Genomic DNA, 16,367 nt, shown 5'->3' on the forward strand with positions numbered 1-16,367 from the left:
CGAAGCTATCCATTTCCTGAAGCATCAATCTCAATCTCAGGAACCCAATTTTTCGTAAAGCATTAGTTTTGATTAATAACAAGGCAAAAGGGGATGCCTTTAAGCAGAAGAATAATAGAATATCCATAATGAAATAATTTGAAGGAGCTTGATTGAGGTAAAAACTAAACAGCATTGATCCCCAGAATAAAAAGGGTATTTCAACTTGAAAAGTATAATTTAAAAGCAAATTTGATATAATCCAACTACACTGCTTGATTGGTGTTCTGTAAAATGCATGTCATTGGATGAAGGGTACAGGCGACAAGAAATGTTGCATGTCCCTTCCATAAAAACTTTGGTTTCTCTAAGCTAAACTTCTCCAATACATCTGAAAGCTAACCCAGTCAAAATCTGGAGAAAATTAACAAATATGTAATGTGGATGGATGATCCTTTTGGACAACTTGTACTACCAGCAAATCCTGTGGGAATTCAGCTGTCAAAACAAAAATTTATTTAGGGGAAAGCGAGGAAGAAAAATTACACAACCAGCATATATATACAACTATAGCATGCACTATATACCTGACGCATTTAATTTTAATCCCTAGGAAGAAGGTTCACACTTTCTGTAGGCGCCTTCTTGCCATCATATCGCTAACAAAATAACAAAGGACAACATTTATTTACCATGATCAAGCACAAAGTTTATACTAACTGGAAGAAAAATGGAGATAGGATAATGAGTGAGGAAAGGGAGGAAAGTTAGTTTTCTTTCATTATGTTTGGTATGAATATAGAAAATAGTGAAAGCAAGATGTTAAGGGTAAAGTTAAATAAAATTGTCAACTTAAGTTGAAAGAGTTGTTTCCTCCCACATTTAGAAGGAGTGGATTTGGAGGAAAGGGAAAGGGAAAGGTGCAAATCCTCTTGTTTTCCTTTCCTCCTACCAAACAACGGAAAGGATTAAAAGAAAGGAGCTTTCCATTCCATTCCATTTCCTTCCTATCAACCACAGCATAAGAAAAAAATATGATAAAGAATATTGTGTTTGCCTTTCACAAAGGAAATTAGGATCTAGATATACCTGTTTACCAAAAGAGAAAGGAACATATTTGTATTTGATCATGTGCAATATTTGTCTCTTCATTGTTAGAATGAATAACATTAGCCAGTAGAAAAGGAGTATAGGCCAAAAGACAGGCACATCAAACAGACTGAAGAACGTCATCACAAAAGCAATGCAGAAGGCCTTTGTAATAGAGTACCTTCACACACAAAAGGGCATGTAAGAGACGAGAACCATAGCACGGAAGACAACAACATCATAGACAAAGAACGAGGAAGCAGGGAATAATGTGGAAGATAAAGGACAAACTTCTCTGTTTCAGCTCAAATAAAAAATATTTATATAGTGCATATGTAGTATTAGGAGACCTCAATGTCAATGAATTAAAATAGAAAACTGAATTACAGCATTAGTTTTATAGTATGGTATAGATTTTCCCTAAAAGTGAACACTTTATGGTAAAAGTTTCTATGCAATCAACCCATCCAAAAGACAATGGAGAATGTGTGATCAAGCCTCAAGCCTACATTGGCATAACAGGCTCTAGTTGTCATGTACCCATTAACATGATGGAAGGAAAGGAATAAAGACACTGAAATGTGCCGCTGTAGAATATCATACCCTTCCCCAGGGGAAACAACTGAATGGTATTTTTGTTCTTATTTCATCTATTCCAGATTCCTCTTTTTTCTTTGAAAATGTAAACGACAGTAGAAATTTCTAATCATTTGTGTTTACCAGCCTTGTTCAATATACTTCAATATTAAATTCTTCCCCCACACGCTCAGGCATAATGAATTTTCATGCAAGAAAAGCTTACTTTATCAAATTCCCCTAACAAATTAACCATGCCGGGTTCGAGTCAATACTGAATAAACTATCCTAAATTTGGAACAGTACAAGGAAAAGGAAAAAAAGAAGAAGCAGAAACAGACCTTCGATCTAGCAAGTTTCTTAATCGCAGAATAAGTTATTCTGTTTCTCATGATAGAAAATTCAAGAGAATGAGACTAAATTTGAATTATTTGTAGACTTAATCATCGATCAAATCATAACCGACAATAATGAAGAGTGAGATGGCGAACCAGAATTTGAACTCGGGGAGTCGGCGAACGAAAGGGCGAAACTCATCGGATCCGCGGGTGGGGAGCGATGGGCCATCCTGCATCTCGGGGTCCACTTGAGGAGAAAGGAACCCCATCAGGAGATTCAGCAAGTAGATGCCGAGGCCGTAGGTGATGATGTAGAAACCCTGCACAAAGTAGACGCGTACGGCGTAGATCAGCACCAGCACCAGACATGCTATCCAGCGGTGCAGAATGTGCGGGACAGTCTTGTCCAGAACATGCTGGTACCGACGCGACACCTCGAAGCTCCACCGCGATACAGCGGTTGCAGGAGACGATTGGGATAGATCGTCACCATCTAGGCCACCGCCGGTTGGTCTGGTCTCCATCGGGGGGCCTAACTAACAATAAAGAAATAAGTACAAAGCCTCTTCGTTTTCCTTTTCGCCGAAACAAGTTTGTTCCTTTCAGTTTTTTTCCCCTGAAACAATAGTGTCTTCTAACAAACTACAAATCTTTTAGCGGCCTTAGCTTAACCTCCGAAGGCATATATTGCTATCAGCTGGATCTAAAATATTGGGTTGGGATAACGAAAGATGCTTGAAATTGAACTGGACCATACTTTTCAGAACCCAAAACTTTAATAATAACTCGATTATTAATGTCCTCTAGATTAACAAAAGTATCACTTGAGGCCATAGCTTCATACTCTGCCCTTTTATCATTTAATTTCTTCTAATAAATCAATTAAAGAGTTAGAAACAAAATATATAATCAAGCAAATGAAATATAACTTGGCATTATTTGCATTACAAACGACGAATTAAACCATTATAATTAAACATGATAAATATTTAAAATAATTCAAATTTATTACTTTTCCATCTTTCCACTCTACTCTTTCCATCCTTCTACTTCCCCAACCAATCAAACATACCCTAAATATGATTGAATGCAATTTTTTTATCAGTCAACAGTGCAACTTTGCATCTCTCAACCAGCTACAATGCATGGCAAAGGAAACATACAAGACCAACTTACTGAAAATAAACATATAACAATGGTATAGCAAAGGATACGACAAAGAAGCTTCACTGTAGCTTTCTGCTTCTTTTATGCCTTTTCTTTTCTTTGGTAATAGGGACTGCCTTGGTTTCCTTTTATTATTTGGGCAGAGAACTATTGATTTGAATAATTGATACTAGTCATGGAGATTGATAATATCACCATGGTTTCTTTTTCCTTTTAGCAAATGATGCCATGCATAAGTGAAGTGAACTTCTAAAGAGGCCTATTTTTTATTGGTGTCTAGACTCTAGACAAGGCTCCTTTCACTCACTTGAAATTCATATCTAACAATTCAAGCATGTAGATTGTTGGAATATGTGTGTTTTTGCACTATCTCATGCATGAATATTAAGCTTTATTTACTAAATAAATTTAAGACGGTGCATTACCAAAGAGGGAAACTTCATGTAAATATTAATTGCCAATATTTCCAAATACTGGCAAACAGAAAGTAAGTTGTTTCTCTGCAAAAGAGACATGACCAGAAATTAGTGGAGATATATTACACAATCTAAAGTCAAAATAATTAATTAAAGACCATTCATTATTATCAATTTCTTCTAACTAGCAATGGTAGCCAATGAATTAATCTACAACGTGCACTATACAGCAAGTACATTTACCAATGATATGCAACAAAATAAGAATATTATTGTGTTAACATTGCTTGATTTATGGAACCACCTAACAATAACCTCCGCCGACACCAAATAGAAGCATTCAGTGTTTTGGAAGTATAAAGTAAACTAAACATTGCATACATGAACACAGAGCAGGCATTCAGGAAAAGGAAAAATATTTGAGATAGACTTTCATGAAATTTCTACCAAAACCAAAAAATTTCTTGTTATTCTCTCCTAAACAACTTATCAAACTTACCATATTATGAAACTTAAGTGAACCATAATAATTTAAGAAAGAACTATCAGATTTTTTAAAAGAAACAACAGTTACTTACATAGAGAGCTATTTGCAAGCACTGTGTGACTTCTCCAACTATATCATCATCAACAAATTGTGACAAAACATATATCATTTGCCAAGCACGTACTTTTTGTCTATGGGTCTGTTGAAATATGATAGGACAGATAATTAGCATTCCGATCAATCTAAAACATAGAATTAGAAACCTGAAGACAATGAAGAGAAAAGTATCAACTACCACGTTATACTTCTTATACAACTCTTTTGCAAGCTCCTTATCATTTAACAACATAAAAAATGAATGCCATGAGAACTAGAATCCAAACATTTTCTAAGGAGAATTTTCTCCTATAAATAAATGCAGAAAAGTAGAATGTACTTTCTTTTTAAGAAATTTTGGATTGAAAATCCTTTTGCAATGGACAGAGCAGCATCGACGGAGGAGACAAAGATCAATGGCAAATGCACTGTCGACGGTGAGGCAATAGACGGATGACTTGATAGACAACCAGTAGCAGACGGATGGGAAAGAAAAAAATAAGTTAGGGAATTAGGGAAAAATTAAGTTAGAGATTAGAGGAATAAGGGTTGGGGGGTTAGCTATCAAAACTGCATCATTTCAATATAAATTAAAAAATATTCGCAGCGTTGGGCAAAAGCTGTTATTGCTTTACCTTTAGCGGCGTTTATGAGAAAAATGCCTCTATTGTTTTTAACATTTTGCGGCATTTATGAGAAAAACACCACTAACGCTACTCTCATAGGTGTACCTTTAGCGGCGTTTATGAGAAAAATGCCTCTATTGTTTTTAACATTTTGCGGCATTTATGAGAAAAACACCACTAACGCTACTCTCATAGGTGTACCTTTCGGCGCGTAGCAGAAAATGTCGCTAAATATGTACTATTTGCGGTGCTATTTCTACAAACGCCACTATATATCGACTTATTGCGGCATTTTTTGGTTAGCGCCACTAATGGTATATATTTGTGGCATTTTTCAATACAATCGCCGTTAAAAGTTTGACCTTTACAGCGTTTTCGATCCAAACGCCACTAAAAGCTTAATTTGCTGTAGTGATGCTTAACTTGTCTGCCTTATAACTTATGAACTAACAGTTTAAAATTAAAATCGTGAATTGTTTGTTTCGTAAATTTGTCTGCCTTGTAAATTTGCCTATTTAGCCAAATTAAAATCGCCTTGTAACTTGTTTGCCTTGTAAATTTGGCTATTTAGCCAAATTTTCCTATCTCAGGTGTCCCGAACTAATTCTGAATATAAAGCATGCCTAAGTACATTTTCTTTTGAGTTTTTTGTTCTTTTTTCTTTTGCATTTTTGTTTTGTTACTTGAGGACGAACAACAAGTTAAATATGGGGGAATTTGATCTACCATAATTCGTGGTGAAAAATTAAGTTCTTTCCGACATTTAATGACCTTGTTTTCGACATAATTTAGTATTATTTTGATTAGTTTTATATTTTAGACTTTAATGTTTAATTTTGGTCAAATAAGTATTTTTACACATTTTTAGGTGCTTCGATGACCCATTAAACCAATTTTAGCCTAAGGTATGACTTATGGCCTACCTAAGTGTGCAAGATGTTGTTTCAGTCTAAGGAACACAAGGGACGACTTCAGTATCATGACACCAACATGCAATGTCGCAACACCAAACATCGAAGTTACTAGGGATGAAACAGAGGCAGCATCGCGATGAGAGGGGCTTTGACGTCGTGACAATGCGACATAAACTTGGATAAGTGAGGTTACATTTTGGCAACCAATTAGGGTTTCTTTGTCCCGTCAAATCCTACTTGCTTCATGGGTATTTAGCTGTGAAATAAAAAGGCTGCTGATAGCAAAGAGGAAGATTTAACTGGTGCTAATTTGGCCGATGACAAGGGTGATGATTTCTTGTTTGTGTCAATAAGTAAAAGCTCCGAGCTTACATCCGAGTGGATCCTAGATTCGGGGTGTACTTTCCACATGTGTCCCAACAGGGACTGGTTTTTCACATACAATTCAGTTGAAAGTGGAGTTATGCATATGAGGAATGGTTCACCCAATAAGGTAATTAGTATTAGTACTATTCAGCTCAGGATACACAACGGAACAATTAGGACACTGTCAGATGTCAGACATGTGCCTGACGTAAAGAAAAATTCATCTCCTTGGGAAATTTAGACTTTGAAGGGTTGTAGAATTAACATCGAGTCAAGCGAAATTAAGGTATCCCATGAGGCTCTCGTTTTGATGAAAAGTAAAAAAATTAGCAGTCTTTATGTTTTGAAAGGATCAATGGTGACTGGTGAAACAAGACGTCCTTCATCTGTTAAGGAATCGAAGTCGACTTGTTTGAAGCGGAAACAACTTGGTCATAGAAGGGAAAAATGTATAATCGTTTTGTATAAGAGAGGTTTTCTTTTGGATGCGGGTTTTGAAAAGATAGGTCATTGCATTCATGGAAATCAGACTCGGGTCAATTTTGATTTGGTAGTGCACAAGTCGAAGACTAGAAGTCTTCCAACTTCGAAGCACAGCTTCGAATCAATTAATATCATGCATAGTTTGATATATACCTGTGGCAAGCTTTGGCAAAGAATGAGTTGTGGAAATACGAGTAAAGGTGGATATTTTTGGAGTATGCCTCACATTTTTTGTCGAAACAAAATTGACGTCCTTACGAGGAAGAGGTGTCGTCTCGATGATGCGACCACCGATGTCTTGATGAGAAGAGACATCTTGTCCCAACAACACAATGAAAGGCATCTCGAAAAGGCAGCAGCCATGTCACGACGAGGCGACATGTTATGCAATTTTCTCGGTTTTCTTCTATTCAAATTTTAATTATTTGTCCCAGTCAAACTCTAATTAGTATAAGTTATTTTAATATTATTTGACTTACGAATTCAGCCTATAAATAAGTCATTTTCCACCCTAGAAAGATAACCCATTACATATTTAGGTATTAATTTTTACAAGCTTATAAATACGCAATCTACTAGGATTGTTGTTGGTGGACATCTGTACATAGCTTCAAGCCAAGTCTTCAATAACCAAATAAACGTTTCTCCAATTTAATCTCGTAATAATGCACATTCAAATAAAATAGATTGATAATGATGATTCATTCAGACCAGTAAACAAAACAAATGACATCCTATATTTATTTATTAAATAAATAAGATAAAATTCTACCGTATCATCAAAATGCTTATAAGTCATTCCAGATCTTGCATTTATCCAAAAACAATTTGCAATGCAACCATTAACATCAATTTGAAGAGCATAGAAAAAATCTGATTTCTTTTATTAACAATCATAAAAGCAATCCAACAGTATGTGAACATCTCCTTTCTCCAATTGCTTGTGCCTTTTACAACTTAAATATTTGAAAAGTTATAAAACCCAGCCCGTTAAAGCTTTGGTTGCGGTTTAGACCAAACGAGGGCGCTTTGGTTCGTTAATTGTAATCGTAAACCCGTTATTACAGTTGTTAGTTTTTTACCCTTAATTGCCTGAGATTGTTCTTCGTCTTCAATACAATTTCCAGCAAAGGATCCGAATTCGAGTAATGTTTTTGTCTTCAAATTAAAACAAGTCGCTACTCTTGATTATGTTTGCAGTGCAATTTCATATATATATTTTTAGGAGTAATTTAAGCTTTGGTTCAAGATTTTTTTTAATTGCCTTATCGAATTATGAAGTGCAGGTGCTTATTTTTATATATATAAAAAAAATGCATTTCGTATTGAGAATTGATTTCAAGAGCAATCAAGAAGTAGCTATCATTGAAATTGTTAGCTTTGAAAGCCTCGAAGCTTTTATAATTCTTTATGGTTCGGTTGGCTCAATTGTTGTTGTGGAGAATTTAGAATTATTTCCTCTGGCTCCATTTGGTTTTTAGTTTTTGCTATTTACATATAAAGCAAAAAGTCCATTTCGAGTATGTAAAGAATTATAAATGCATGTTTTCTTGGATTAGTTTTTTATTGATTGCTTAAATCTGCATTGCAGGTCATTGCTGATTTACTCAATAATTTTGGATTTCTGTCATTTGTTCAGATTACTGTTGAACTTGGATTGGATTTCAGCAGTAGAATGGACTTAGAATCTGTTGATTCCGTATCTCAACCTCCTGTTAAAGCCTCTGATATTGAAACCCCTGCAGAAGCCTATGGCGTTAAAGTGCCAGCTAGCACAGATGGTATCAAACATAACGACAAAGCTAACGAGGTGGAACCTCCTGTCAGAACTAACGACGTCAAATCTCCTATCGAAACTTGTGATGTTGAAGCTCCAAAGGCCGGAGATAATGCGCCTACTGATATATCTTCTTGGGGAAGAAAGTTCAAATTTCCAACGCTTATACCACCACCATAGTACTCTCAAGCTGGAAATGCCGGTACTTCACCTTTTGCACACTTCTCCAGTGGGCTTGGGTTTAAGTTGCAATCGAAGACTCAACCAATGGATAAAGTACAGAAAATACTTGTACAGCAACACAAGCTATTCTTCAATCATTAAAAAGGTTATATTTGATCATCTTAGAGTCCAGTGAAGGCTGTTCAGGTCAAAGCATGCCATATTGTCTCCCAAAATAAAATGGGGTTTCCTGCTGGTGATCTAAGCTCAGGGCTTGTTGGATTCTTTGAGGTAAAAAGGTTTACCTGCTTTAGCCTTTAGAATGTCCAATGTTATGGTTTATGGACTTAAATGTGATGCAGGGCTTCTGTCGTAATCACATGGAAGAAGTGATCAAGTTTTGGAAACACATCACAAGGTAGGAATGGATTAGAACTTGGAAATATTTTCTACATTTTGGATAACATAATAATGCAGTTAAATATTTACTAAATCCACATAGAGACAGAAGAGGTTGTTCATTAGTAGTGCTTATTGAGATCTTAATTGTTGAAAGATTGAATGTCAATGTTTGTCTCATTAAATTGGAGGTTCAGAGGCTAAATTGCAAGACAGAGCAAAAATAGAGACAAAAAAATTCCAGTGTTATAGAAAGATAGTTGAATAGTAATATAATTCTCTTCCTTTCTTTATGTTTCTGTTTTTCTGCAGAATTAAAAAGTAAAGGTCAAAGTTTATTTTTGTTACTAGCCGGTAATAGCTCATTTTATAAGTTTTTGGATTGAAAATACTTGTGTTTGTTCTATGACTAGGTTTGCCTTGTCTTGCATTTCTGAAGCTCACTGGAGCGCTTGTTTTGTCACATATCTTACATCAATACTTTCTGCACAGGGGAGACACAAAGTGTACAACCTATGTCAGAAAGGTTGTATGGTGCATCACTTTTTCAGGGGAAGGTGTATTCTTCATCTCTATTTGCCCCCTAAAACCTGTGGTCTATGCTCTTCAACTTGTGAGATATCAATTTTAGAAATAAATAGATGCAAGTGCTTTAAGTTGTTTGCTTCTGTTACTATGTCATACAGTAGATATGAGCAATCTTGGAAAACTGCCTGTAATGTTTCTAATACAGAATGCTGGCGGTTATTATTAGATGATGCTATTGCCTACATTCTACTATGTTGGGATTTTACTAATACACATTTCTCCAGCCGCACTTAAATCTAACATCTAAACTTTTTAGTTTTTACAGGTTGCAAGTTTCCCTTTAATGACCACAATTGCCCCTCACTTCAACTCATAAAATCCTTTTGTCAAAGTGCATACTCATGGTTGAAGGAGGATATAGAAAATGTGGTGGTTGTTCATTGTAAAGCTGGTATGGGAAGGACAGGATTAATGATTTACAGTCTTCTTTTATTCCTTAAGGTTAGAGTTAATTGTTTCCTCACTAAAAATCTGTGTTTTCTTTTTCCTGCAAAAACTTGTTTTCTTTTTTGGTTCCATTTGTAGTTGATTTTATGATTGTATTATCATTTGCTTTCGTCAGTTCTTTCTGACAGCTGAAGAGGACATCAACTACTTCAACAGGAAAAGATGCATAGATGGGAGAGCTCTGGTTCTCCCTAGTCAGATTGTCAGTCATTACTAATATCTAATATCTCAAATCTTTTATTAGTTTGATTTTTTTTTTGTTTTTTAGTTTGATTTTTTTAAGCCCTTTCTCATAGGTAATTCTTTTCCTACTTTGCATAGCGATAGGTCAAATACTTTGAGCGTATCCTAACATGTTTCAATGGAGAAATTCAGCCTGGACGTAGGTATGTTTCATATCTTTTCACCCTCAATAATCTAATTAAGTTATTGATCTTCAGGTGCATGCTTGGGGCGATCCGGCTTCACAAGTGTCCTTACTGGATTAGGCCTTCCATTACTATCTCTAATCACAGTGGTATCGCTTGGTTTTCTTGTAGTCCCTTTACAATCACAGTGTTGATCCTTTCAGCACTTTAATGATTGGGACCCCACCCCTTTCGTTGTTGCTCAAGAACCTTCTGTTCAGTTTTGTTGGAGTTATCAGCAGCAAAGGAAGAAAAAAAAAAAGGACACAGCACAAGGAAGGAAGATGCATGAAATATTTTTACTTGCTCACAATCGTGCAATCTTGCTGCAAGGGAGCTTATGGCTGATAGCTCATTTTTCTCATTCATTCAACCAGAAAAAAACAATGCATTTATAACCAAATACATCACCAAATACTGCCTACTACCACTTAGTAGCCTGGTAACTTGCAAAACATTGCTTGTATGCACAAACAAGCCACCTAAACTAGTCATCAGCTTGTTCATTTTCAAATAAGTTTAATTACAATGTAACTACACAAAAAACTTGTTAATGCAGCATGCACAAGAGCTGCAACATGCAAATAGACTCCATGCACTTTAACAAAAACATAACAGTAGCATGGTTGGCCACTTTTCAACAAGTTTCACTCATTTTATGTTACACCTGCCTAATCTTCTTGACGAGGTGGGCCAAATAAGCAAATACATCCTTGTCCAATTGCAATGCCAGAATATCCTTTTTTTTTCCTTTTAGTGTTTCCATGTGAAGTATATACAAGATGATTCATTGTTTTCTGTATCTTGTAATTTTCTTTGAAGTTAATTTTTTGCAGATACGATAACAGCTGAGTTTTTCTCATCTCAGGAGTTTTGTTCTCTACAGCAAAGCATCCAGAAACAAAGAATTTAATGGTGATTTTATCTCTTAAAGTGATACGATTTGTTACTACCAGTACTCTCTGCTAATACTTTTCAATTGCAGCCCGAAGATTTATGGATTAGGACACCTAAGAAAGGAATAGTGATTTTTGCTCTGCCACGGGGAACCGGTCTTGCGGAATTGACGAGGGACTTCAAAATCCATTTCCACAACCCCCGAGGAGATTTCTACTGGTCTGTAATGTTTCTGTGTTCTATATCTTAAAATAGCCTTGCCCGATTGATCCTTCTTGTTTTCCCTTTTCTGTTGGTTAAATACAACAATGATAGAGAACAGAATGATACTAGAAGCCTCTGATATTGATGTTTTTAATAAGGTAAATGACATAAGGATTCCTATTTCTTCAGTTTGCTAATAGTTTCTTGTATACCTTTTTGTTTCTCTTTCACTTTGCCTTTCATTTGTTTCCTCTTACTGAACTGTAAATTTTGTTCTGTAGATAGGTTCGCCTTATCCTGGATTCAAGATTGATTTGGTAATGATAGACTATGAGGGCACGGTAGAGACAAATTCTAAAGCTAATTTTGCCAATAAAGGAACGGAGGGTGATTCAGGTTTTGCCAAGGGAGGAGTCTCAGCCAATTTGAACCAAAGCAAACCTTCTGGAAGTAGAAACAATGATAACATATTCTCATGGAGACAAAAGCCTGACTCAAGCTGGTGCCGGAATCGGACCTATGGTCTCCAGCCATCTATCTTACCCCAAATCTGAGCAAATAGGGACATCAAAAGATGGTACTTATCAGCAATCCGTCAAAAACCAAGAACCTTCAGTAATACTTCCAAAGATATAGGCAACAATGGAGTTGACAAAGCTTCCTCAGGACTTCAAATCCCCATCACAGAGTCGATGGGTGCCAGTGATATCAAGGCTATGTCTGCCGATGCCTCGTCTTCAGTTTTGGAGATGAAGAAGATTTTGAAAGTGAATGATCCTAGTTTCTTCACCAACTATGATAAGATCTAGCACACAATACTTGATTCACTGCGTTTATTCGTTCATTTTTATTGAGCAAAGAAATGATGTAACTAGCCGGATGCCACTATAAATAATAATGAGGGAATCCTTGCCAATTTGTTTTCCATTATCTTTCATTCAAATTTTCGAATTTCCTAGAAAAAAAAAATCTAAATCTTTTAAAGTTTTCGTATGCCAGAGAAACATTGAAGACAACTTTCACCATGTAAGTAGAAAAAGAAAACTAGATGTTCATTACAGAAGTACTTACCTTTCTTTCACCTCAGTGAGTCTGCTCTAAATACTACCCCTAGTCTAAGCTGATTTAATTAAAGTTCTAGAAAATTTACAGTATTGATTAAATGCAACTATATGGACACCCCTCCATCTCAGAATGTAAAACCCCCTATGCTGAGCATAATATTAACAAATACTTTTGACCTTGTGAGAGAGGTGGTTTGTATTAGATGACTAAGATTTTTCTTAGATATTCTAAGAATGTATGTCAATCTTTTTGATGTTTTAGCTTGACAGAGCAGTTACAAGCAGTCAACCATGATGCACCTAATGTGCCAGTTTGTATTTGGTTAGGTGATACAATCTTTTTGATGTAATACTTGCTGAAGTTTTAGGATATGATTAACCACTGCAACAGCAATAGTCTTTTGTATATTATGCACGAAAATATAGACTATTCAGTTTTAAATTTTTCTGGTGTTGTTTTCTTTTCCAGCTCGCTTTTATCCTGTCCCATAAATTAACATGGTATCTAGAGCTTAAAAAAATTGATCTTGAGGGACTCTGTGTGAGCTGAAAAACTAGAATAAAACCTTCTTCTACACCAAAAACTTCTTAGAACCTGATATGGCTTCCAGTAGCTTTGCAACCCCAAATCCTCCAGTATTCACAGGAGAAAACTACCCTATTTGGGCAGTGAAGATGAAGGCATACTTCAAGGCTTTTGACCTGAGGGATGCTATAGAAACAAGTAGAGATGTGCCTCTCAAGAGCAGTTCAATTATTGCTCAAATCAAGCAACACAGTGAGGAGGTAGCTAAGAAATTCAAGGCTCTCTCTTGTATTCACTCTACTGTAACAGATGTGATTTTCACAAGGATAATGAACTATGAAACTGCAAAGGAAGCATGGGACAAGCTCAAGGAAGAGTACCAAGGAAGTGACAGAATGAGGCAGATTCAAGTGCTAAATTTGTGGAGAGAGTTTGAGGTTCTAAAGATGAAAGAGTCAGAGACTGTTAAGGAGTATTCTGATAGGCTTATGAAGGTCGTAAACCAAATCAGGTTGCATGGGGAGGAGTTTCCGGATAAGAGGATAGTTGAAAAGGTGTTGGTCAGTATTCTAGAAAGGTTTGAGTAAAAAAATTCCTCTCTAGAAGACTCAAAAGACATCTCAAAACTTACCTTGACAGAAGTTGTAAATGCTCTTCAAGCTTTGAAGCATAGAAGGGCTACTAGGTTTGAGGAGTCAATTGAAGGAGCTTTTCAAGCAAAGCTCAAAGAAAAACATGGCAGCAACAATTCTAGAAATAAGCAATCTGGTGAAAGAAAAAACAAAGAGAAGAAAGAAAGAGATGACCACATGTGGAAAAAGCAAAAAAGGAAGGTATCCACCTTGTTCTTATTGCAAGAAAAGAAATCATATTGAAAAGTTTTGCTGGTTTAGATCAGGGGTAAAATGTAGAGCTTGTAATCAACTTGTGTAACACCCCTAACCCTAAACCATTATCGAAACAGGGTTACGGAGTATTACCAGACCTTCGGACATTTTATAAATAATATACAAACAATTATCTAACATAATATAAAATAAATTATAAAGTCCCTTGATGGACCCTTAAGGACCAAAATATGAGTTAGAAGTGATTCAGGACTGATTCGGGTGCCTGGGAAATTTTTTGCGAATATCTAAAATTTTTCTTAAATACAGGGCTCACATGCCCATGTGAGTCAGGGATACGTCCGCGTGACCTCTTGACATGCCCGTGTTGTTGAGCCGTGTTATTCAACACGACCAAGGTATTCTAGGACACGCCCGTGTCCCCTACCTGTGTAACTCTCTGACTTCCACCTCATGTATAAATTGATTTCACAAGGCCTAGCCACACGCTCGTGTGCTTAGCCCGTGTGGAAAAACTTGGACATTCTGTTTCAAAATTTAAAGATGCAGGGGGCACACGGCTAGTTCACTCGCCCATGTGCTAGCCGTGTGTCTCACATGGGCGCGTGAACTGGCCGTGTGAGGATTTACAATGAGAGGATTCACTCAAAAAAACTCATGTGAGACACACGACCTCTCATTGTAAATCACTTGAGTTTTTTTGAGCAATAAGAATTCTTGAGAGCATTCACTCAAATTTCTCTCTCTCTTGTGTTCTTATTTTCTGTGGCTAGTTCTTGTCTCGTTCTTCATTCATCTTGTTTGGGTTTGAGTTGCTTTCGTTTGAATTGTGTTTTTGGGAGGAATTCTGTTGAATCCTTCTTTTGTGGAAGTTAGGTTGACTTAGGCATTTTTGGAGCAAGAAACTACCTAAGGTCGCACGGATCGTGAGGTAAGAATCCTAAGTCCGTGACAGTTGGTATACGAGCCAGTTCGAAAGAAATTTTGAGGGATGTCAAAAGAAGTTGTTATCAGAATGAGCCGATGCAGACCCGTGGGAGGGGTAGAAAAGCAAGTCGCTCGAGGGACATGCTGTCAGCGTTGGAAGATCGAGTTGCTAATCTCGAGGAATCCGTAGGGAACATGAAGGAGACGCTTAAGTTGGTCGAGGGACGCACAGATAGGTTTGACTCAATGGAGGAGCAACTCAAAGATTTTGTGTTAGATTCTGCCAATACAGAAAAGCTGAATGAGTTAGTGAACTCCACTATGGAAAAGCTGGCAGAGAGGGATGAGAATCTCGAGGATATGATGTTAGCCATGAAGAAAGAGATCGAAGAGCTTAAGGGGGAGCTCACGATTTACAAAGCTGCTTTGAGTAATGGGATGTTGTCTTCAAAGCTAAGGCAACAAGCAATGGATGTTCCCAAACCGAAGAAGTTCAAAGGTGTAAGGTCCGCGAAAGACGTGGACAACTTCTTGTGGGAAATGGAGCAATACTTCTGAGCGATGGGCATCGAGGATGATGCAATTAAGGTAAACATTGCTTCGATCTATTTTACTAATGTGGCTCTCTTATGGTGGCGTCGTAGGTCCACGGATGAGAAACGTGGAGGGAACGCAATTGGGACTTGGGAGGAGTTCCAAAGAGAGTTGAAGAAGCAATTTTACCCACAGTATGCCGAGAAGGAGGCTCGGGCTAAGTTGCGTCGTCTCACGCAACAAGGCACTGTTCGGGAGTATGTTCCGGCATTTAGTGAGTTGATGCTTCAAATCTTCGACTTGAGTGAGAAAGAAGCGTTCTATTGGTTCGAGGATGGGTTAAAGCCGTGGGCAAAGCAAGAGTTGCGTAGGCAAGGGATCACCGAACTTACTGTAGCCATGACTGAAGTAGAGTCCTTTGTTGAACTTGGTCTAACGAAAGACAAGTTTGAATTGTCTCAGCCCAATGGAAAGGGCAATGGTGAGAGAAACAATGATGAAGATGAAGAGGGACATAGCGATGATGGCCACAGTACTGGTTGCACAAGTGGCAATGAGAAACCACGAGTTGCGGAGTGGGGAACTGATAGCACAAGTGGCAATGAGAGACCACGAGATGCGAAGCGGGGATCCAACAACCTAAGGGATAAGAAGAAGAGAATAAAATGCTTTCTTTGTCAAGGACCATACATGTTACGAAAATGTCCAAAGAGATCGATGATGTCGGCTATCCAAACGAAAGTTGAGCCGAAAGAAGAGGCGAAGCCTATTGAGGGAAGAACATCGAAGGTCGGTTCGATGGTTCTTGTTCCTAACAAAAGGAATAGTAGAGAGGGGTTGATGTTTGTGGACATCAACATTGCGGGTCAAAAGTGGAGTGCTCTTATTGATACGGGAGCGTCGGACTTGTTCATATCAAAAAAGGCTGCCAAGAAGTTTGGTCTATCGATTAGGTAATCGAATAAGAAGATCAAGACAGTAAATTCTGAGAAGGCCCCAACTGTGGGAGTAGCTCGTAATGTGGAGCTACAAATCGGCGAATGGAAAGGC

The 16,367-nt window shown here is 37.2% G+C and overlaps 3 protein-coding genes and 1 long non-coding RNA gene across 4 annotated transcripts; 3 read left to right on the forward strand and 1 right to left on the reverse strand.

The window, feature by feature from the left end:
* Window positions 1-129: 129 nt before the first annotated feature.
* Window positions 130-2,746, reverse strand: LOC107901651 (protein RER1A). The gene is made up of 4 exons (XM_016827730.2): window positions 2,136-2,746; window positions 1,069-1,249; window positions 567-638; window positions 130-477 (listed from the first exon to the last, which is right to left on the reverse strand). Exons 1-3 carry the CDS (start codon window positions 2,504-2,506, stop codon window positions 582-584), a joined length of 609 nt encoding a protein of 202 aa, XP_016683219.1. The 5' UTR covers window positions 2,507-2,746; the 3' UTR covers window positions 130-477; window positions 567-581.
* A 1,781-nt stretch (window positions 2,747-4,527) lies between these two features.
* Window positions 4,528-8,844, forward strand: LOC121210003 (uncharacterized). The gene is made up of 4 exons (XM_041082062.1): window positions 4,528-4,590; window positions 5,960-6,027; window positions 6,112-6,181; window positions 8,129-8,844. Exons 1-4 carry the CDS (start codon window positions 4,528-4,530, stop codon window positions 8,492-8,494), a joined length of 567 nt encoding a protein of 188 aa, XP_040937996.1. The 3' UTR covers window positions 8,495-8,844.
* A 450-nt stretch (window positions 8,845-9,294) lies between these two features.
* On the forward strand, window positions 9,295-12,345 carry LOC121209902 (uncharacterized). The gene is made up of 4 exons (XR_005905072.1): window positions 9,295-9,904; window positions 10,026-11,232; window positions 11,303-11,576; window positions 11,700-12,345. It is a non-coding gene; the product is annotated as an uncharacterized lncRNA (long non-coding RNA).
* A 737-nt stretch (window positions 12,346-13,082) lies between these two features.
* LOC107960102 (uncharacterized) lies at window positions 13,083-13,595 on the forward strand. The gene has a single exon (XM_016896323.1). It carries the CDS (start codon window positions 13,083-13,085, stop codon window positions 13,593-13,595), a length of 513 nt encoding a protein of 170 aa, XP_016751812.1.
* The last annotated feature ends 2,772 nt before the right edge of the window (window positions 13,596-16,367 follow it).

The sequence above is a fragment of the Gossypium hirsutum genome, chromosome A11 (assembly GCF_007990345.1).
Source record: "Gossypium hirsutum isolate 1008001.06 chromosome A11, Gossypium_hirsutum_v2.1, whole genome shotgun sequence".
In the NCBI taxonomy this organism is placed as follows: domain Eukaryota; kingdom Viridiplantae; phylum Streptophyta; class Magnoliopsida; order Malvales; family Malvaceae; genus Gossypium; species Gossypium hirsutum.